Below are 22,241 nucleotides of genomic sequence, written 5' to 3'. Positions count from 1 at the left end.
ATTTAGGAAGTGAAATCGGTTTGATTTAATTTATTTACAGTAATATCACAACTCTACCTCACATTACACACCTTAATGTTCAGCAGAATAATGTGTAGAAGAGTATGAAGGTAAAAACTCGTGGAACCTCGTCACTATTTTACAGATTTATGGTATGTCGTTAAGTACATGGTATATTTTAAGTAATCAAAGTGGAATCCAATCATGTGTGAGTGTGAACAATGTATAAGGTATGAGAGAGTAATCAGTATATTAATCAAAGAAACTAAAATGAAAGTAGGTCGAGCTGGTGTGACTTGTGAAATCACTGAGCACACATTTCTCTGTTAGAATGTTGATCCTTTTCCTCTAGGCTTGCTCTGTTATTTCTCAGTGAAGACTCTGTACCTGCTAAAGGACACAGAGTCTGTATTCTGTATATTTAAATCTGTATCTTTGATCGGATTGTGGTTTCTTAAGATGTATTGTTAAAATCCATGACGTAAATCAGTAAAATAAAAACTTTTTTAAAGAAATAAGCTGGCTGAACTTGCTCCACAATTATAGATAAGATATGAAGAAAGAAAAATAATTGTGGCGAGACGTCAGAAGTGTGATTAAACTTAAACGCATTGATTTTGAGTTGTTTTGATTTTTGTCTAAAGAGATTTTCCACGACAATATGTATGTGGAATTTATTATTTATTTTGAAATACAACATTTTCTATAAACATATTTATCATATAATCATAAATGTTATTTTCTGTAAAATGACATAAAAACAGAGCAGGGAATAAAACCGCTGGCGGAACGAATGTTTCGTATCTGTTTCCGGGTTCGTTGGGATGAGACGGACCCACTTCCGGTGTTCCTGTGGATGCTGCTGCGGCGGTTTTTCTTTCAAAAACTGAAAGCGATAAAGATGGAATTTGATTGAATGTCGGATCCGCGGGACTGAAGGGGGAAAGCAGAGAGTTTACCGCGGTGTAGTGTCGCGGATCTTCACTCTTTATTACCAGGAGAGGACTGAGAAAGTCAAAAGCTCGCGGCTGGAGATGAAGCTGCTCAAACCGAGCTGGGTGGCGCACAATGGTAACATCATCTTTAAATTACTGTTTAAAACACTCATCCCGCTTATTAAGCACTAATCACAAACTAAAACACACCTCACCCGGCACCATCACGCACATTAGACATAAACACACTCATTAATACCGTGATAACTGGTTTAACCGCCGCATTACGTCACGTAGTGTGTTTTTGCGCTCGCCTGGCAATGCGCATGCGCCACAATTTCCATCGTTTGTAGTAAATACATATTTACACTTTTAAGTGTTTTATTTATTTATTTATTTTTTTATTAAATACACCGCGCGATAATGTCTAAAGATTTGGTGTTTAATGTGAGTTGCGTGGCTGGTGTTTATTCTGCAGGAGTAAGTTCTGTAGTGAGAATAAATATAAAATAAAGATATTTAACACTGATAACGAGGCAGAGAGGGTTAATGTGAGTGAAGGTCAGCAGTGATATTCTCTCTCTCTCTCTCTTTCCCCTTTAATCTCCTTCTCTCCTTCCTTTGATCTGTCTTGCTCTCTCTTTCCTACAATCTATTTCTTTCCTTCCTTTTCTCTCTCTCTTTCCTTACTGTCAGCTCGCTTGCCCCCCCCCCCCCCCCCCCCCACTGTAATGATAGAGGATCTGAGCTTAATAAATAAACATCCTGTTTTTGCAGGAAAGCCAATATTTTCAGTCGATATTCATCCAGACGGAACGAAGTTTGCCACCGGCGGCCAAGGTAAAACCCTGAGCACTCACGTTCAGTTATTTATTTAATTAAATTCAAATTAATATTATTTTTATAGTTTTTAACAATGAACATTGTCACAAGGCAGCTTTATGGAAATATTTAATCTATATTTAATCATTTATCACTCATTCATTAATTTATCTGTTATCTGAATGGGGAGGAGCCACTGCAGCAAAAAAATAACACTAATAATAACAATAATAATAATAATGATAATCATAACAATAGCGAACATGAAGTAATGAGCCATCACTGCCCTAGTTTGGGTGCTAGTATTGTGTCTTGTCCCTCTGTACAGTGTTTACTGTGTGTGTGTGTCTGTGATTGACAGGAGAGGATTCTGGGAAGGTGGTGATCTGGAACATGGCTCCAGTTCTGCGAGAGGAGGATGAGAAAAACGAGAACGTTCCCAAGTTACTGTGTCAGATGGACAACCACTTGGGTACAGACAAACTGTGTGTGTGTGTGCGCTTGCATGCATGCGTGTGTTCGGTACAGATGAATAATGTCTGTGTGTGTGTTGCAGCATGTGTAAACTGTGTGCGATGGTCCAATAACGGACTGTATCTGGCCTCGGGTGGAGACGACAAACTGGTCATGGTGTGGAAGAAAGCAGCGTGAGTCTCTCTCTCTCTCTCTCTCTCTCTCTCATACACACACACATATACATATATATGTGTATATATGTATATATGTGTATATGTATATATGTGTGTGTATATGTATGTGTATATGTGTATATATATATATAATGTATATGTATGTATGTATTTAGAAACATTACACAAACAAACTATACACACTAACATTTCAGTGGTGTGTGTTTTTCAGGTTTATAGGCCCGAGTACAGTGTTTGGCTCGAGCAGTAAACTGGCCAATGTGGAGCAGTGGAGGTGTTTTACCATCCTGAGGAACCACACAGGAGGTGTGTGTGTGTGTGTGTGTGTGTGTGTGTATTTGTACATTATCAATTTAATTTTGACTGACAATATTTAGTTCTGTGCATAAGTATTGAGTGTGTGTTTCAGATGTGATGGATGTGGCCTGGTCTCCTCATGACGTGTGGCTTGCCTCCTGCAGTGTCGACAATACCATCGTCATCTGGAACGCACGCAAGTTCCCAGGTCAGTGAGGGGTAGGGTACTGGGTAGGGTGCTGGTGGAGCTGATGTAGGGTGTTAGGGCACTAGTGTAACTGTGTGTGTGTGTGTGTGCTTGTGTCGGTAGAGATGGTGACCTCTCTCTCGGGTCACTCGGGCCTGGTGAAGGGATTATCCTGGGATCCTGTAGGGAAATATGTGGCGTCTCAGGCAGATGATCGCAGCCTGAAAGTGTGGAGGACCATCGATTGGCAGCTGGAGGCCAACATCACTAAACCCTTCACTGAGGTGTACACACACACACACACACACACACACACACAGAGAGTTTAGACAGGAACCACCTCTTCATCCCACTGGTTTCCTGCTCAGATCCTTTCTCTGCTTCCTCACCTGGGAAATCCCTCATTAGCTGATTTGGTGAGTTAGAGCACGACACACTGTTCCGTGTTCAGTACTCTGCACTCAGTGGTCAGTACTCAGTATCTACTGTTTAGTACCCACTGTTCAGTACTTAGTACTCACTGTGTAGTGTTTGGCTTTCAGTACTCAGTGCTCCAGCAGCAGGGTGAGAATTAATTGAGTACAGAAGATTTGAGTTAGTGTCTGTGTGCTCTCACTGTTGTTCTTCTCGTGTTATTCGCTGGAGCACAGAGTAACATTGTTACACAGATTAAATTGTCCAACATTACTGATTGGAGAACCTGTCCTCTCTGTGTTCAGTGTGGAGGAACCACTCACGTTCTGCGTCTCAGCTGGTCTCCTGATGGTCAGTACTTGGTTTCGGCTCATGCGATGAATAACTCTGGTCCGACGGCGCAGATCATCGAGCGTGACGGCTGGAAAACCAACATGGACTTTGTGGGACATCGGAAAGCCGTGACTGTAGTGGTGAGGAACGATTAAACGCTTTCATTTTGTAAGTCGCTTTGGATAAAAGAGTTTTCTGAGTGAATAAATGTAAATGTACATTTTAATTATACCCCAGCGCTGGCAGCTGATTGGCTGAGAGATGTTCTGAGGTGTGCAGTTATTTGACAGTAAATGCCCATGTGATTTCAGTAATGAGACAGAAGGGCAGGTGAACAATCATCAGTATTTATTTATTTATTTATTGTATTTTCTTCAGTTATAAAAAAACAAAAAACCCTATGAACAAGTAGGTCTATCGAAGTTTGTTTATTTGTTTGTTCTATTTCCACTTCAACAAAGTCACAGTGTCATGTTTTATATAACGTTTCTGCTGAATCTGTCTAAACTCAATAAGGACCAATAAGGTTACTTAACATTATTTAACATAAGCACCTTACTTAGTAAATTGAAGTGTGTGTGTGTGTGTAGAAGTTTAACCCTAAGATCTTCAAGAAGAAACCGAGGAATGGCAGCTCATCCAAACCCACTAATCCGTACTGCTGTTGTGCTGTGGGCAGTAAAGACCGCTCGCTCTCTGTCTGGGTAATGTGACCTTCCACCCTGCACGTGCACACACACACACACACACACACCACACACACACACACACACACACACACACACACACACATACACTGGTACAAATATTGACATGTCACTGTTTACGCATGTGTAGTAAGCCTGGGATGACTGATGATTGTATGAAGAATCTCCTCCAAATATCGTGAAGTTGAATGATTTAAATGTTTATTATGTAATACGTGTTTCCTTTTCTCATATTCTGTATCCTAGATGATGTTTAATGACCTGCTGTTTGCTCCTGAGCAGAGCAACAAAACACTTTTACTGATGAATCGTAGTTTCCCCGTGTTCATCGAACAGATAAAGCCGTGAACATGAGGGGTTTATCAGGGCGATTTATTCATACGGGAATTCTCTCTGCTGCTGTTCACCACAGAGCATGTGCAGTTTATTTAATTTTATTTCCATTTTTTAATGAGCTCAGTAACAGGTGTGTACTCATTGTTTATTTATGACTTGTTAATGAGTAATTAATGCTGGTGACTACAGCTACAGCGATCTCCCTGCTTCACTCCTTTCCGGTATTTTTTTCCGCTTTATTGATGTGACGTGGACGTGACCTCTAACCCTAATTGGGGGACTTTGAAACCGATCAACTGGAACATAATACGTGCCCTGGTAGCACTGAGGTGTCGTTTTAGCCAGAAACGGAGCTCCAAAGTCGCACTGAATTCCACAGGCTGTTTCTCCGGCACTGTAGATCTCGGAGTCGTGGGGCTGGTGTCGTCTGAAAACTACTGCAGAGCTCCTGTTATAATTTGGCTTTTAGGAATTTGGTTAAGTGCAGACGGTTCCCGTTTTGGTAGTGGTGGATCAGGCCCTGATCACGCTTTGATCACAAAAGAATGTGATCACCTGACCAGTATTTTTCTTACTCTATGTACATGCCGCATGTAACGTGTGCCTGGCCACGCCCCCTTACTCTCCTTTCTCAGCCTAACTGCAGCCGACACCTCTCCCATGCCACGGGTCCTACTGCACTAGTTCGGGGTCACAACGGTGTTATATTGCACACAATCTCACAAACCTAATGTGTAGTTCCCTACTTCCTGTTCCCTACTTACTCCTCTTTACCCATGCCTCCTGTTCTATACACACCCCTGCAGTGCATTGTGCATTACAAGTTCTCGTTCTCTCTCTCTCTCTCTCTCTCTCTGTGTTTGTGTGTGTGTGTGTGTGTGTGTGTGTGTGTGTGTGTGTGTGTGTGTGTGTGTGTGTGTGTGTGCGTGTGTGTGTGCGTGTGTGTGTGCTCGCATGCATGTGTAGCTGACTTCTCTGAAGCGCCCTCTGGTGGTCATTCATGACCTGTTTGACAAATCCATCATGGACATCACCTGGTGAGAATCTCTATTATTTTTTTTTTTCTCCCCCCCCCACCCTTCCCTTCTCCCTGTGTGTAATGTGTGTGTGTGTGTGTGTGTGTGTGTGTGTGTGTGTGTGTGTGTGTAGGACATTGAATGGTTTGGGGTTGTTGGTGTGTTCGATGGATGGCACTGTGGCCTTTCTAGATTTCTCTCAGGATGAACTTGGAGATCCACTCAATGAAGAGGAGAAGGTATAACCACACACACACACACACACACACACACACACACACACACAGAGGGTTCATTTCAAGACCCCTGACCACTGTTTTTTTTTTTCCAGAATGCTATTCACCAGAAGATGTACGGCAAGAGCTTGGCCATCACCATGGAAACGCTCTCCTCCACCATCATCGAGAACCCCGAGATGCTGAAGTACCAGCAGGACACCCGAACCCCCAGTGGAACCCTGGGGTCCAGCACAGAAACCCCGCTCCCTAAACTGAGCAGTGTGGTGAACGGCGAATCACTGGAGGACATCAGGAAGGTACCTACATGTACACATGCTACATACAAACTATATACTTGATACACACACACTTTATATATATATATATATATATATATATATATATATATATATATATATATATATATATATATATATATATATATATATTATACACAAACATACACACATGGTACCAGTAAAGCAGTTATCACTTGAAAAAGATGGGGAGGGGCTTATGTATGTTTTGAGAATGGGCGTGGCACGTGTGCACTGATGTAATAATGCACACAATGCTGTCATTGTGACACTTTAAGGGCATGTTTGTGTTTGTAAATTAACAGACATTGCCATGGTCACATTACTGTAGCTAACAGTCTGTGTGTAACTAGAGTTAGTTAATTAGTTAATGTTTTTACTGAATTTTATTTTATTTTCTTACCGTTTTCAAGTGCTGTATAAATGTCATTTAGGTTTTTTATTATTTTTTGTAGTATTATTATAGTATAGTATTAATAGTAATGTTTAAATTTTAGTGGAGACTCAAGCATGTGTTTAATGCTGAAGTTTAACTGAAGATGACTTAAAACTGTTCCAGAACCTGCTGAAGAAACAGGTGGAGACGAGAACCGCAGACGGGCGGAGGAGAATCACTCCACTGTGTATCGCACAACTGGACACTGGGTAACACACACACACACACCCCTGCAAAACACCTTGAGGGGGCTGTGTTTCAGGTGGTAGAGCGGGTTGTCCACTAATCGTAGGGTTGGCAGGTCGGTCCCTGGCCCACATGCCAAAGTGTGCATGGGCAAGACACTGAACCCCAAGTTGCTCGCAATGGCCCGCACCTCCATAACCACATGGCCAGGACTGAGAGGCTAAGGAGGATATTCTTCTCCCAAGCCATCAGAATCCTGAACTACTGATGACCAGCCTCCCCTCAACACACTAACACACACTATATAACCAAAGGTTTGTGGATAAATAATAGAATTTCAGACTGCATAAAATTACGCCACCATACAGTTAAACATGGACCATGTCAACATTTTAAAATGTATAAGTAGCAGCACCTTCACCATACACTATATAGCCAAATGTTTGTGGACACCTGACCATCACGCCCATATGAACGTCCCATTCAAGATTTAGTCCCCTTTGTTGTTATAATGGGGAAAGTGGTAGTTCAAATGCCAGCGCTGCCCCTGCTGGAGCCTTGAGCAAAGCCCTAAACCCTCAGCTGCTGAAACAGCCGTAGCATTGAGACAAGTGTAAGTCACTCTGGATAAGGGTCTGCCAAATTCCCTAAATGTAAATAATCTCCACTCTTCATTGGAGATCATTAGTGAGGTCAGGCACTGATTTTGTGTGAGGAGTTGGTGTTCCAGTTCATCTCAAAGGTGTTCAGTGGGGTTGAGGTCAGAGCCCAAACCCTGAAAAAATGGCCTCAGACCATTATATACCACTATGTATTCCCACAGTTAATGTTCTCCTGATATCTACCAAACCCAGATTCGTCCATCAGACTGCCATGAAACCTATCGATGAAGCGCCTGGTGCACCCTGCAGTGAGCAACAGGGGATAGGCCATTTTTACACGCTTCAGCACTCTGTGTCTCGCGCTGAGTTTGCAGGGTCTACTGCTATGTGGCTGCACTGTTGTTGCTCTTAGATGCTTCCATTTCACAATAATAGCACTTACAGTTGCCAGGAGCAGAGCTAGCAGGGCAGAAATGTCACATTTCATAAGCATGATCTGTCAAAAATGGCATCCTATGGCAGTGCCTTTTTAAGACCTGGAATCAGTAATTAGCAGGACTGTCCACATACTTTTGGCCATATAGTGTATATTTGTATATGTAGTTTTTGTATGTAATGTATTTTATTTCATTTAAATATTTTTTTTCTCTATGCTCATGTGTGATGTCTTGCACTCCCCCTTACCCTAAACCCCTGTACTGCTACACCCGTCGTTATATTGTCTGTACAGTTGTACCAGCTATGAATGTGCATGTGACAAATAAACCAGTGATCTGAACACCCACAATACACAAACACACCGAATAAATATAATGAGGGAATTAAACTGTCTTCAACTGGTTAAGGTGTGTGTGTGTGTGTGTGTGTATACAGGGACTTCTCCCCCGCTCTGTTTAACAGTGTACCCATCCTGCCCGGCTCGTCGGTCACTCAGTTGTCATCCGACTCGAACACTTCGCTCAGTCTGAGAGTCGCACATGACCCACCGGCTCCGTCCCAAACCAAACCCACTCAGGAAGCAGCGGCCTTGTCCCAATCCAAGAGCACCGCTGACAACAAGGACAGGTTTGTGCTCCTGACCTGCTACATTAAAGACCCAATAATGTGTTCCATCCTCCCATGGTAATATTCTGGTTTCCTGTTAATTGTAATCTGTCTCACTTCCGGTCTCTCTCTCTCTCTCTCTCTCTCTGGTCATCCTTCAGCTCTAACCCACTGAAGTCTCCTCTGCTGCTCACTGCAGCCTCCAAGATTGAGCCGATGAGGGCCCTGGACTCGCGCTTCACTGAGAGGTCAAAGGTCACACCGGGGGTCAGCAGTTCACCTGCCGGTGTAAGCACTGCACCTGTAGAAAGGTAACGATATTCCTGCTCTTTTATCTTTATAAAGGTGCTCTAATGTGTTTTTCATTTCGCGTGTGTCAGGAAAGTGTGTGTGTGTGTGTGTGTGTGCGCGTGTGTTAAGGCTGAGAAATGTGGCCTTCAAATTTGAATATTTAGATTTCTTTGCAATAAAATTCTGTATTTAGTTCACTTTTTGTTGCTTGTGATCCACATTCTACTCACTTCAGAAAATATAAAGAGGAAATAAAGTGAAACTCTGAATGTGTCACCATGTCCCAGTGTTATCAGGGTGTGAGCACTGCTGCTACGATACTTGTCTAAAATCCACCCATCAGACAACAGCAAACTCGTGGCACAGCTACAGATACGGTAGCGATGATGGAGAAACGTGGAGGAAACAGCTCCTCCAGCTCACTGTGGAGAACATGTGTGTTTCCTGATTTCAGGATGGTTGATGACATGAGCAGAAGGTAGTGATGATGTTTAATCACAGCTCCATCGTTGGAGGATCTTCGCTGTATAATCTGACACGGAGTAACATGCTATCACACACTCTGTTCTAGAACTCACACACACTTTATTCTACAGGATCTCCTCCAGCTCTTTATTCTACAGGATCTCCTCCAGCTCTTTATTCTACAGGATCTCCTCCAGCGTCATGAGGAACCGTCTGCAAACACACTGCTGAAATCACATCGAGTGAAACCATTCTCTCTCTCTCTCTCTCTGTCTCTCTCTCTCTGTCTCTCTCTCTTGCTCTCTTTCTCTCTTTCCCTCTCTCTTTCCCTCTCTCTTCCTTCTCTCTCTCTCTCTCTCTGCAGGTTGAAGGATGGCAGCTGTGGAAGGACTGAAGGACAGAAGGACTTTAAGCCTAGAGAAGACTCGAGCAGTGACAGTGAGGATAAGGTGGTGCAGAAGGCAGCGCCTCCTCTGGCCAAGCGCAGGAACGACATGGACGGAGCAGAAGTGGTGGAGAAACGGAAAAAGGGACGACCCAGGAAGGACACCAAGATGATGATGAGTGTACCCCAGTTGTACACACAGGTACATGCAGCCGTGTAAACACACACACACCGACGCATGATTTTTAAATAATATATTTATATCCCCACAGTAATAGATGATAATATATAAATAAGAAATTTAGAGAGCAGAAATGACACCATCATACAGTAAAAAATGTAATGCATCAAGATTATCAAGGGTACAAATAGCAGCACCTTCGCCATACCCTAAATGGCCAAAAGTATGTGCACCCCTGTCCATCACACCAATATGTCCTAGATTTATTCCAATTTGCTGTTATAACGTGTTCCAATAGATTTTTGGGCGTGTTTGTGGGGATTAGTGATCATTCAGCTACAAGAGCATTACTTAACGATGTGGTTTGAACTGGATCTGGCAGTGCAGTCGTGGGTCAGTAGCGTGGACATCAGCAGGCTGCACACAGCCCTGGATGATACAGATTTTCAGCAAATTTTCAGGAAAATTGTGTTGAATGCTGAAATGCAGTCTATGAACAGCATTCTGATGTCTGTATACTTCTTGTCAAGGTGGGTTACTGCAAGATGAACAACATGCGAGAGTGCACTCTCTGTGGAACGGTTTGGGTTTGACGGAGTCTTGTTGTCCATGATTCCCTAGATACCTTGCGACCTTGCGCCACACATCTCTGGTGGTTTTAATGTGGCTGTTGAGTTACTTTTTGTGGCTGTGTTTTCACAGCCTGATACCGCAGGAAGTCCTTAGCATTCTGAGTGCTGCTTCATCTCTTGCTCTCGGGTTTTCAGCAGTTTGTGGACCTCAGCTATAAACCATAGCTTCTGTTTGGCATGTGTGGTGATGGTTTTTGTGACATCGTCAAGGCACTTGTTGATGCAGTCAGTCACTGTAGCTGCATCTTCATTTATACTGGTGAGATGACCTTTTGGAGGCTGCTTCTGAAGCTGAAGATACTCCATTCTGTTCAATCAAAGCAATCCTGGAGTGCAGAGGTACTGCTGTCTGATCTGTTTTGTGTCTGGGTTTAGCTTGGTTGTGGAGACATGCGTAAGCTGCTGTTAGCAAGACTGAAACATGGCCTGAGAGTCTGAGGTGGGGGAGGGTGTGACTTTGAGAGTTTGTGTGAAGTAAGTCCGGTGTGTTTCAGAGCGGAGACTGAACAGTATTTCAGCAAGCTGTTTAACTCTCCTTTTTGGACAAGAACCCAATGACCAGCCTGTAGACATGACCCAGGATGATGTGTATGAAGGACAGAAGTATGCAGCTACAGCCAGGTTCTGAGATGTTATTCAGGACTGGTAATAAACTTGGTCATAAAGGCTTCCTTGAGGTTATAGCAAAAGGTGCAGCCTACCTCTACAATGAACACCTGTCTGGACTGTTCAATTACATCAACAGCAACACCTGGCTTAAACATGCAAACGTTAATGAACCATTGATACACAGGTGGAACATGGGCGGTGTGACACACAAATGATTGTACATTCTCACAGAGGGAGGTTAATGGATCAATATATCTTTTGTTGGAAGTATGTGTAAGGGGTGTGTGTGTGTGTGTGTGTGGGTGTGTTTTAGACTCCAGTCCCAATGGAGAAGGAGACATTACGAGTATCAGCTCCTGTAGCAGCAATTCAACTCCATACACCTGCAGTACAGAAATCATTCAGCACACAGGTAACACACACTCACACACACACTGGAGATAGTTACATGTGTGTAAGTGTCTCAATCTGTCCTACATTATGTATAGGTGGGCTCAGACCCCATTGTGTATCTGGAGGTGGACAACGAGTTGTGTGTGGTTGCTGGTTCTTGTATCAGTCAGCTCCGCTTCAGAACTAACGGCCGGGAGTGGAACTTGGTTCTGACCAGCCGCATTGTCGTGGCAACAGCCAGCAGGTACGCGCGCACACACACACACACACACACACACACACACACACACACACACTTCTGCTATTATTTGTGATGTTTTAACACTTAACATGTTCTCGTCCTCTGTCTCTGTAGCGACGTGGTTGCCGTGGTGTGTGAGGACCGGACCCTCTCCGTATTCTCTGCGTGTGGGCGGAGACTTGTCCCACCAATTATGCTCTCTGCACCAATCACAGCTCTGCACTGCTCCGCCCACTTTGTGATGGCACTGACTGCATCAGCCACACTGTCTGTCTGGTACTGGCTCTGCCTACTTTTGCATGACATCACAGCACTGATATTAACATTAATGAGTGTGGTTGGGACTGATGGGATGTGTCCTAAACACTTTTAAAGTGTGTGATAAGACAAGCACTAATAAAATCACACTCCAAGTTAAGTGTTGCTAGAACAGTGTGTGTAATTGAGACGGAGCTTTAAAATGACCAACATTCTAGTGACAACACCAAGTAGTCAATATCTTGAGCATTTGGATGGAGCCTTAATGTTTTTTGCAAATATTTGTTTTTATACTTACAATAAAGTGTGTGTGTGTGTGTGTGTGTGTGTGTGTGTGTGTGTGTGTGTGTGTGTGTGTTTTTTTTTTTTTTCCAGGGATGTTCAGAAGCAAGTAGCGCTGGTCAAAAATGAATCTCTGAACTGTCTTTTATCAGGTGAACTCCTTCACATATAGGACAATTCTGACCCCTTTCTCTTTCTCACCTTCCTGTCTGTCTCTAACTGTATCTGTCTCATGGTCTTTGCATCTGCCTAACACTCATCTGTCTCTCTGTCTCCCAGGTTCTGATACAGTAATGTCCTCCATGTTAACAGAACATGGTGTTCCTGTAGTAACTCTGTCTAACGGCCGGTCTTACTGCTTCAGCTCTGCTATGGAGACGTGGTGAGAGACATGCACACAGTGACTTGCTGGAGACAGAGCTGTTGTATATTTATACACATTATATACACTCACTCACCGTCCACTTTATTAGGAACACATGTACACCTGAATGCAGTTATCAAATCAGCCAATCATGTGGCAGCAGCACAACACACAAACTCCTGCAGATACAGGTCAAGAGCTTCAGTTAATGTTCACATCAAACATCAGAATGAAGAAAAAGTCTGATCTCTAAGGTGTGACTTTAACCGTGCTTGTTGGTTCCAGATAGGCTGGTGTAAGTATTTCAGAAACTGTTGATTTCCTGAGATTTTCACACACAGCAGTCTCTAGAGTTTACACAGAATGGTGCGAAAAACAAAAAAACTTTTCCTGATTGGCTGATTTGGTAACTGGATGCAGGTGTACAGGTGTTCCTAATAAAGTGGACTGTGTGCGTGTGTGTGTGTGTCTCTGTGTCTCACTCATTCTCTGTCTATATGTCAGGAATCTGATCGTGGATAAGCAGGACTCTCTGGTACAGTGTGCCGATTTCAGTAGTTGTGTTAGTTCCAATGATGCACTGGGCTGCACCGGACCTCTCGCCACCACTCAGGGACGGAACCTGAGGTACGAGCATTCTGATCGACCAGCGATCTGCTGACGAGCTCTGTGATTGGACGGTTTATGTTACCCTCTTCTAACCCGGCTGTATGTCTCTGTTTATCTGTGTCTCTCAGTGCGGGACGGTTAGCGTCTCGTCTCTTGTCCACGCCGCATCACGTTCAGCAGGTGATGACTCTGTCCTTCCTGGAGAATCAGCTCTCCTCCGCTTTCATCCTCCACTCCGCTAATGAGTACAGACACTGGCTGCTCATCTACGCCCGCTTCCTTGTTAACGAGGGTGAGGAACGAAGGATGGAGGGAGGGATTCTGGGAGATTCTCTGAGAAAGACAGAGATGATGGAGAATGATGGAAGAGGGATGATTGGAGGGAAATAATGACAGATGTTGATAAAGAGGGGTGAATGTATGGTGGAGAGAGGATAAAGGAAATGTGGAGGATGAACAGATGATTATGTAGGGAGGATACAGGAAAGTCTGGGAGAGGGATGAGGGACAGATGAAGGGAAGAGTTTGAATATAGAAACAGTATAGAAGGATGGCAGGAGGGATGATGGCGTGATGGAGAGATAATAAATGCACAACATGTCAACAAGAAGTCTTTATCTGTCTGTCTGCAGGTTATGAGCAGCGGTTGAGGGAACTCTGTAAGGATTTACTGGGGCCAGTGCATAAATCCAGCAGCAGTGCATGGGAGTCCACAGTGCTGGTAAGTTTATTAGAGGAAGAGAAACGGCGCCACCGTGTGGTTAAAGACAAGAATAGTTCTCCTGTAAGGACATGAAGTTCTAAATAAAATCTAAATACAGTCAGGTCCATAAATATTTGGATAGTGACAAACTTATCATTTTATGTCAGTCACAGTGTACTGGAGATTACATTAAACAGTGAACATGAGTCCAGACTTTAAGCTTTAATTTAACAGAATTTACATCCAAATCAGATGCAGGAATTACAGCACTTTCATTTATGGTCCCCCATTTTTTAAGGGACGATAATAATCACATGTTAAATGTCATAACGTGTTATATCACTTAACACACACAGGAGACCATCTCCTATCATAACGTGTGTGTGTGTGTGTGTGTGTGTGTGTGTGTTCAGGGTTTGAGGAAGAGAGATCTGCTGATGGACGTGCTGCCCGTGGTGGGACAGAATCTGCGATTTCAGCGTCTCTTCACTGAGTATCAGGACCAACTGGATCTACTCCGCCCCAAATAGCACTGTACCTGTGGCCCCACCCACTCTGCATTGTCCCGCCTCTCTAATTAGTGACGGTCTGAGTGTGAAGGGATGAACTCTATAGGAGTAGCAGAGCTGTCTCACCCACTCTGTCTCTTTCTGTATCTTAATTGTAGCCTGAATGTGGAAAGACTGGTGTCTGAGACAGAGGGTGAGACAGTGTGTTTGTGTACAGGACTGATGATGGACAGCTTGAAGCTCTGCTCTAACCCAGTTTTTGTATTGTACATGTTTGTAAACACTTTCTCTTTTTGTATAAAATGAATCAACAGACAAAAAAAATGAATTTAGAAAAAATAAACAGTTGATTAATTCTAGTGTGTGTGTGTGTGTGTGTGTGTGTGTGTGTGTGTGTGTGTGTGTGTGTGTGAGAGAGAGAGAGAGAGAGAGAGAGAGAAATCTATCAGGATTTTTCTGCACTGGTTAAAGTAGTAAATGACTGCATGCTGGCCTCTGCTCAGGTTTGTGTGTCCACGTGTTGCTCAAACTCAGTGTGTCTTTTGATATCGTAGATAAGAATCTTGTAGTTAGGGGAACGTCTATTCTATAGTCTTTAGTTCTGTGAATTACGACAGGATTTAAACCAGTCCAGCATGACCCCCTAAAAGCCCACCATGTTCTCCAGGTGCTCAAAAAAGATCCAGTGTCAAAAGTGGCACTGAGATCTAGTGAAAATACAGTAGCACAGTTACCAGTATTAACAATAAGCAGCAGATTGTCACGTTTAATAGCTTAGAATCTATACCCAGACTTTATTAAAACATTTCATCATGTTAGTACAGATAGGTCAGGAGTTAAGAATATTAAGTTAACACAGCTAGTTAGTAGAGTGTTTTTTTTTTTAGTGCTTGTTCAAGTGCTTAGTGAAAAGTGAGTCTTCAGTGTTGGTTTGAAGAAAGCCAGTTCCTCATGCAGAGGAAGTTTGTTCACCACCTGGGAGCAGGACAGAGAAGAGTCTTGGTGCATGTGTTCCTTTTGCCTCGAGGGATGGTGGGTGGTGTTGAGCCATGCCAAATAGGGAGCCTCTGTGGAAAGAGTGGGGTGTGATAAGTGCCTTAAGGTAAGTGGGTGCTGATTCATTTTAAATTTGTAGGTGAGCATCAGTGTTTTAAATCTGATGCTACATGAAGCCAGTAGAGAGAGCGGGTATAGAGGATACGACCTCGCTGAGAGAGAGAGCGGGAATAGAGGATACAACCTCGCTGAGAGAGAGAGTGGGAATAGAGGATGTGACCTCGCTGAGAGAGAGCGGGAATAGAGGATACGACCTCGCTGGGAGAGAGCGGGAATAGAGGATACGACCTCGCTGAGAGAGCGGGTAGAGCGGGAGAACAGAAGAGGACTGTTTTTTGTGGGACTCTAGTAGAGATTCTTTGTGGAGCAGATGTGGATCTTTTCCAAGTCAACTGATATGACCGACTCTACAGGTAAGAAACAAACCTTTGCCACACAGTGACTTTAATTACAAGTGTGGACTTACAGGAGAGTCTTGTGATTGATGTGACTTGATGTACTTGATATGTTAATGCAGTACACTATAATTTGATAAGGTAATCAGTGTTGTTTACATAAAGCCATTAAATAATTGCATCCTTTATAGTGTCATTCTTTTAAATGTGAAATGTTTGTTGATGTGCAATAATTAATCTACATTAACTACAGTAAAGACCCGATTCATGATCATTTGAAACATATATTTGCCAGTAAATTATGAGCTCCACCTCTATAAAGGTCACAATGTAGGTGTACATTCACTGACTGTAGCCCATCTGTTGCACTGTTCAAAGTATTGGCACCCCTCTACCCCTGCCTATTAGTGTACAGGGAGCACCAGTGATGCAGATATGATTTCGTGTATGTGTGTGAGAAGCATGTGCAAGTGGATCAACAGTGTTGAACTGACCACCTACACGGCGAACAGCAGGGCAGGAGTGTTGAAAGTGTAAGGCTGACAAAAGTTTCAGAACAGAAGGCTCTACAGTCAGTACATGTACACTACAAAGAGACCTGAATGGCCACTGATTTAAGGGCCGAGGTTTGTGACCATATACTATATGCAGTATATTCCACTGAACTTGTTAGAATAATTTCAAATAGCTTTTAATTAGTTGTTTTGAAACTGCAGCTGCAGACTTTGGTCTCCTGTCTCTCAGCACAAACAAATAAGTCCTGCCACTACAGGGACATTTGAATAATTTGAAATTCTTCTTGAAAGGGAAATGCAAATGCAAATCAGTTTGTTTTCAAAAGATTCCCTTCATCAATTTTACTGAGACTTACATATGATTAAATTGTTGACCTTTGGACTGATGTGAACAGGTCTGCTGCGATCACTCAGCCTACATGATCACTTTTATGCTGACGATACCCAAATCTACATTCACTCAAAATCTGGTGAAAACCTTGATGTTTGTTTTCTTTCTGAATGTATTTCTGAGATAAAAACATGGATGAATAATAATTTTCTGTGCCTGAACAGCGGGTTAACCGATGTTATGCTTATAGGCTCCCGTCAGCAAATTCTCAAAGCTGGTCCACTTTCTCTGTTTGTTGATGGCTCTGTTCTAGACACTCAAAGTAAAAGAACCTTGGAGTAATTTTTGATACCAGCCTCACATTTGATTCTTTTGTTCAGAACACTGTTAAAGCATCCTTTTTTCACCTCAGAAATATAGCTAGACTGTGCCCCATGCTGAACTTCTCTGTAGCTGAAAAGCTAATAAACTCATTTGTTGTCACTCGGTTGGATTACTGTTGCGCCGTTTTAGTCAGAGTTTCTAAATCCACACTCAATAAACTCCAATACGTACAAAAGTCTGCTGCCAGGATCCTGACTGGGATCAGGAAATGTGATTATATTACTCCTGTTCTGGAGTCCTTACACTGGCTCCCGGTCAGGTTCCGTGTCCATTTTAAGATCATGATGTTGACATACAAGGCATTACGTGGCTTGGCTCCTCAGTACTTATCTGCGTTATTAATTCCTTACACCCCAAATGTCAGACTGCGCTCCTCACAGCGTAATTTGTCAACTGTTCCACAAACATGCTTAAAATCGATGAGTGACAGGGGCTTTTTCTGTCTCTGCTCCCTCCCTGTGGAACTCTCTTCCTCCTGAACTCAGGGAAGCTCAGACCTTTGGCATTTTTAAAGCTCAACTCAAGACACACTTCTTTAAACTTGCAGACTACTTTTTTCTTCTTTTTATTATTATTATTATTATTATTATTATTATTGTTGTTCTTTTTAATTTTTATAATTTTTTTTTCTCTGTGTACTGCTTATTTTGTGTACAGCGCTTTGAGAAACTGCTTTAAAGGTGCTCTATAAAATAAAGTTTTTTATTATTATTACAATTGCTACGAACTGTTCTGTACTGAAGCTTCTGGGTATGAATTTCCTGCTTACACAACTGCACTATTTGATCATGTAGTATTAGCACATTTATAGAAGGGTGTATTTATTTATAATCACACTATCCGGTGTCACCCAGATGACGACGGGTTCCCTTCTGAGTCTGGTTTCTTTCTCATATCGTCTCAGGGAGTTTTTCCTCACCACCGTCGCCTCTGGCTGCTCATTAGAGATAAATTCATACACTTAGCATCTATATCCTGTCACATCTATATAATGTCCACTGTTAAACACACTCTCACAATTAAGTTCAGTTTTATTAGTGTAGTGTGAGTCAAATGAAAACCTTAAAGGTGCAACATAAATTAGAATTGACTTAAAAAAAAAAAAATTCTAGAGGAAGTCAGACTCTCGTTAAGTGCTGGGAGACTTGTATTGAATTATCGCTGTATTAAACCTCTTACGAAAGCACAAGTTGAGAAAGCATGCAAGTAAATCTCTGCATATGAGTTTGAAACTGCTGTTGGTTAGACATGCGCTAGAAATGTACAGCTACATTACAGGAACACTTATATATTACATATGTGATAGATTATAGCTCAAATATATTGTCAAATGTGCACTATGGGTCAAGTTCAACTTGTGTTTGTGAGAGACTGATTTTTTATTTTTTTTTAATCCCCAAACTGTACAGTAAAAATCATAATCCTGCTCTGGGTCAGACATGATTCTGAAATTGTTTATATTTCTTTAATGAAATTCTGTTTTTACCATCTGTTGACACCTATGACAAATTCATTGATTAATTAATTTAAAAAGGTCTATATTTAAAGCTTTGCAACAAAAAGTAAAGTTGATATCTACAGGCTCCTTCTCTTTAGCAGAGCAATCCTGAAAAAAAGAAGAAAAAAAAACTAAGTCTATCAGACTTGCAAAGACTTTTAGATCTTGCCTCACACTCTCAGGTCCCTCAAACCACATCACCCACACCATGTTATCAATGCTCTTTTAGATTTCCAAACTGTGAGCTAATTAGCGGCAGAGCCATCATAAGTGTTGCAGTATGAAAATTATAAAATTGCTGAGGCACCAAACATGTCTTAGCTGATTGACTACATTAGAGAAAATAATATGAATGAGATCTTTCACTGAAACGTTCCTTTAGTAATGACCTACACCTTTTGAACCCATCACTTTCACTAACATGTCTAACACACCACAGAAGTACGTAATCTCATGGTTAAAAGCTTAGAGGTCACATGTTGTGTTTGTTCTTGATGTTGTAGTATTTTCTTTCTCCTTGTGAAAGACCTCTCCATCTAATGTCTCTCTCCATTTCAGCGTGGTGTTGGCAATCCCATGATCGTTCATTTTCTGCTGGATCTGAAGAACAGATTAAGATTTTTATTGATAAATAATACAGGATAGACACTAATCTCAAGTGGGATGTGTAGAAATGCTACATAAAATCAGATCACAATTATAATACTGTCTGTGTGTGTGTGTGTGTGTGTCACAGCTTAATGAAGATTGAAAAACAGTTTAATTATGGAGGATGAGACTCACTTTTTGTAAGATGGCCAACAGCACTGCAGGATTATTCACGTCCTGATCGGATCGAACCTTCATCCTGATGATTTGTCGTTTTCTTGGATACGCAACTGCAGAAATGTGCACGTACACATACAATTAAAATTACTTTCTAAAAGCAAATGAAATTAGTCAAAATATGATACTTAATACAGCTTTAAATCACCTGCGTGACAGAAAAAAGGGAGAACATCTGAGCATGGAGAATTATAGCCTCTACTATTTCGTATATTAACACAGTTTTCATTCCCTTTGGGTTGATGCTGTGCCCAAACCATGAAGGTTGAGTTGTTCCCATCTGACCACATCCAGCTGTTTCTGAACAGGCCAAACCAATTAAAAGAATTGTTCTGAGGAATTGTGTTCATTATGATGGAGTTTTCAGTTGCGTCTCTTGAGCTGGTCAGGTCTGTGTGATATTGCCTACAGTAGCTCTGAGCAGCATTCCAGGTTAGAGGAGTAGAATAGTAAATGTACTTGCCAGTGCCCTTTTTTTGGTCTGTGAAAATAAAAAAAAAATATTGATTAACACTTCTTGAATTTTCAGATGTATTGGTATCTATATGGAAAAGGTAAAAAGTCAGCAGGATAAAATCCATTACATTTTTCTGTACTGGATTAATATGGACGGCTGAACCACAGAGTCTGTGTAAAGTCAGCAGTAGTGCTAAAAAGGTGTGGCTTATACTCTTTACTCTTTACTTACACTAATGTATTTTGTGACTTTTTTGGGAAAAGCCCCCAAATATTTTTGATCTTTATAACTGTGTTGAAAAGAATTGTGGGATTTTCAGACATTGGAAAATGGACACAGATTTCCACAGCACTGCACCAAATGGAAAAGTTTATGAAACTTTGTCACACCAAGGTTTATTGTTTCAAAAGGCAACCTTTTCTTCTGACAAAACATAAATGAAAAAGTAAATTCTTACTCACTGTCAAAGCACACAAAGCCAAATTGTTCCCCACATGATCGATCAAACCATCCCAGTGGATTGAAAGCACAGCACTCTTCATGTCCGTTTGCGTTGTTCGGCTCGTTGTATTCGCTATTCGGCGGATACGTATACCAGTCTGTCATATTTCCTAGTGACTGGTTTCCAAGTGACCAGCGCCAGGCACTAGTGTTAGTATATAATCCAATCCAAGCATAAGAAATGAACTTATGTGCCTGTGCTTCAGCTTTAATTTTGTCGAGGTCAGACCACCCTGCGATGGTAGCCAGGTCATCGTAGTTGGCTCTGCAGTAAGCCTGAGCGTCAGTCCATGTTTTCTCCTCCAGGATCAGAAAGTACTGACTGTTAACAGACTCGAGGCAGGGTACGAATCCTGTGGAGAAGATATTTTAAAAAACATTTTATACAGAACTATATCTGCGACAGGAAATGAAGTTCCTTCGGATAATTTTGCTATTTGATATTTTTTGGTGTGGACGATATTTTTTTCTAAAACGCCCTAAAGAGCCCAACTCTGCAACTATCTACCAGCAGTGGTGCAGTTCAGCTATATTCTAGATTCAATTTAATATTAAAGTTCCTGATGTTATAATTCATGCTAATAGATGTGTCCAGTATCATACAGTACGTCCACCACTGCAACTGAACAAAAGCTACCAAATGCCTCTTTTCTGTAAAACAGATGAAACGATCCATTACATCAGTATTTTAAACCACCGCTCACGCTGACTGCACAGGTTCATCAAGAATGTTCATTAAATTGTCAAGTACTTTTTCATTCAATCGACAAGAAAGTAGGCATTTTTTACGTGTTTAAATATTCTTTCTATGCACTAGGTGTCTGATAAACATTTTCTCTCACCTGTGAGAAATAGGAGTACGAACAGACGCTGCTTCATTGCTGTTGCGTCCTATAAAAAAAAAAAAAAAAAAAAATTCTGTATTCCCTCACCAGTCCTGATCAAAAAGTGGCTCCATTAAGACTTCGTAGTCTTAGGGTAGCAAGTGGTAGGAAAGAAGTGTACCTACAATGTGCAGAAGGAAAACGATCAGTGCAGTGGCTTTAATGTTTTTTCTGGTGTTTCCAGTAATCCAGCTGTACAATACCTGTACTAGTTGCAAAGCCTTATGTAGACAACTTGTCCTAATTTCCATACTTTCCTTTCAGGAATGACGAACGCTACTCAAAGTGGATGAAAATGAGCACTGATGACGTGTAGGTGGAATGGAAATTGAAGGGGGTCATCAGCCTGAACGGTTTCCATGGATACAGCTTCAACTGCTGCATCAGGACAGGTTTGTAAAGATGTAAAACTCTGCTGAGTTTTATTTTTATTTACTGCATCAGGACTCATACAAATCTAACACTGCATTGGATTAAAGCTCAAAGCAACATAAACTGTTTTTACATGTTCACGTTACAGCATTTCTGCTTCATTTCTGTTCTGTTTATTAATCTGTGAGTCAAACAAACAACAGCAAATGAAACGTTTTCTCCTGCTGGAGCTGATCAGTGCATATGAGAGAATCCTAACACTCTCAGTGTTCCTAAAGTTGGACACATGTTCATGACAGAGGCCTTATTATTGAAACTCATTATAGTATATGTGTAGGTGGTGCCATTTAAGCCAGAGTTCCCAAACATGCGGGCTTTTGATTTTGAAATGGGGTCATGAGAAAAACTCACAATCTACTCCCCTGTTTATTCACTTATTTACAAATTAATATTATGAATATTACTCAACTTTTTTGCTCTGAAGTTTTTGTGTGATACTATTTTGAAATATTACTGGGAGTCTCATTCAGACAAATTACAAATTAGATTTGGTTTGTATATTATGTAAACTACTAAAATTCACTAATTGGATGTGACAGGT

The 22,241-nt window shown here is 41.7% G+C and overlaps 2 protein-coding genes across 2 annotated transcripts; one reads left to right on the top strand and one right to left on the bottom strand.

Annotated features, from left to right (window-relative positions):
- Positions 1 to 817: 817 nt before the first annotated feature.
- Positions 818 to 14,781, top strand: LOC108255820 (protein HIRA). The gene is made up of 25 exons (XM_017452077.3): positions 818 to 1,071; positions 1,713 to 1,775; positions 2,119 to 2,229; positions 2,314 to 2,404; positions 2,619 to 2,713; positions 2,817 to 2,912; positions 3,015 to 3,175; positions 3,611 to 3,778; positions 4,229 to 4,342; positions 5,648 to 5,718; positions 5,831 to 5,936; positions 6,029 to 6,232; positions 6,792 to 6,877; positions 8,330 to 8,521; positions 8,662 to 8,811; positions 9,621 to 9,843; positions 11,377 to 11,475; positions 11,552 to 11,700; positions 11,812 to 11,973; positions 12,331 to 12,389; positions 12,517 to 12,619; positions 13,106 to 13,228; positions 13,339 to 13,502; positions 13,843 to 13,931; positions 14,327 to 14,781. Exons 1-25 carry the CDS (start codon positions 1,035 to 1,037, stop codon positions 14,441 to 14,443), a joined length of 3,033 nt encoding a protein of 1,010 aa, XP_017307566.2. The 5' UTR covers positions 818 to 1,034; the 3' UTR covers positions 14,444 to 14,781.
- A 3,335-nt stretch (positions 14,782 to 18,116) lies between these two features.
- On the bottom strand, positions 18,117 to 21,465 carry LOC108255385 (macrophage mannose receptor 1). The gene is made up of 5 exons (XM_017451324.3): positions 21,227 to 21,465; positions 20,345 to 20,737; positions 19,575 to 19,907; positions 19,385 to 19,479; positions 18,117 to 19,201 (listed from the first exon to the last, which is right to left on the bottom strand). The coding sequence occupies exons 1-5, from the start codon at positions 21,261 to 21,263 to the stop codon at positions 19,067 to 19,069; spliced, it is 993 nt and encodes a 330-aa protein (XP_017306813.1). The 5' UTR covers positions 21,264 to 21,465; the 3' UTR covers positions 18,117 to 19,066.
- Positions 21,466 to 22,241: the final 776 nt, after the last annotated feature.

The sequence above is a fragment of the Ictalurus punctatus genome, chromosome 22 (assembly GCF_001660625.3).
Source record: "Ictalurus punctatus breed USDA103 chromosome 22, Coco_2.0, whole genome shotgun sequence".
NCBI lineage: Eukaryota > Metazoa > Chordata > Actinopteri > Siluriformes > Ictaluridae > Ictalurus > Ictalurus punctatus.
The sequence above is the reverse complement of the archived record's forward strand: the minus strand, read 5'-3'. Positions and strand labels throughout refer to the sequence as shown.

Bases quoted from the DNA above. Each gene is read 5' to 3' on its own strand.
- LOC108255820 (XM_017452077.3), top strand. From the start codon at position 1,035: ATGAAGCTGCTCAAACCGAGCTGGGTGGCGCACAATG. The intron at 2,230-2,313 runs GTACAGACAAAC...TGTGTGTTGCAG, and splicing joins TCAGATGGACAACCACTTGG to CATGTGTAAACTGTGTGCGA. The intron at 2,405-2,618 runs GTGAGTCTCTCT...TGTGTTTTTCAG, and splicing joins ATGGTGTGGAAGAAAGCAGC to GTTTATAGGCCCGAGTACAG.
- LOC108255385 (XM_017451324.3), bottom strand. From the start codon at position 21,263: ATGAAGCAGCGTCTGTTCGTACTCCTATTTCTCACAG. The intron at 20,738-21,226 runs GTGAGAGAAAAT...TCTTCTCCACAG, and splicing joins CGTACTCCTATTTCTCACAG to GATTCGTACCCTGCCTCGAG. The intron at 19,202-19,384 runs GTGAGTCTCATC...TCTGTTCTTCAG, and splicing joins TGTTGGCCATCTTACAAAAA to ATCCAGCAGAAAATGAACGA.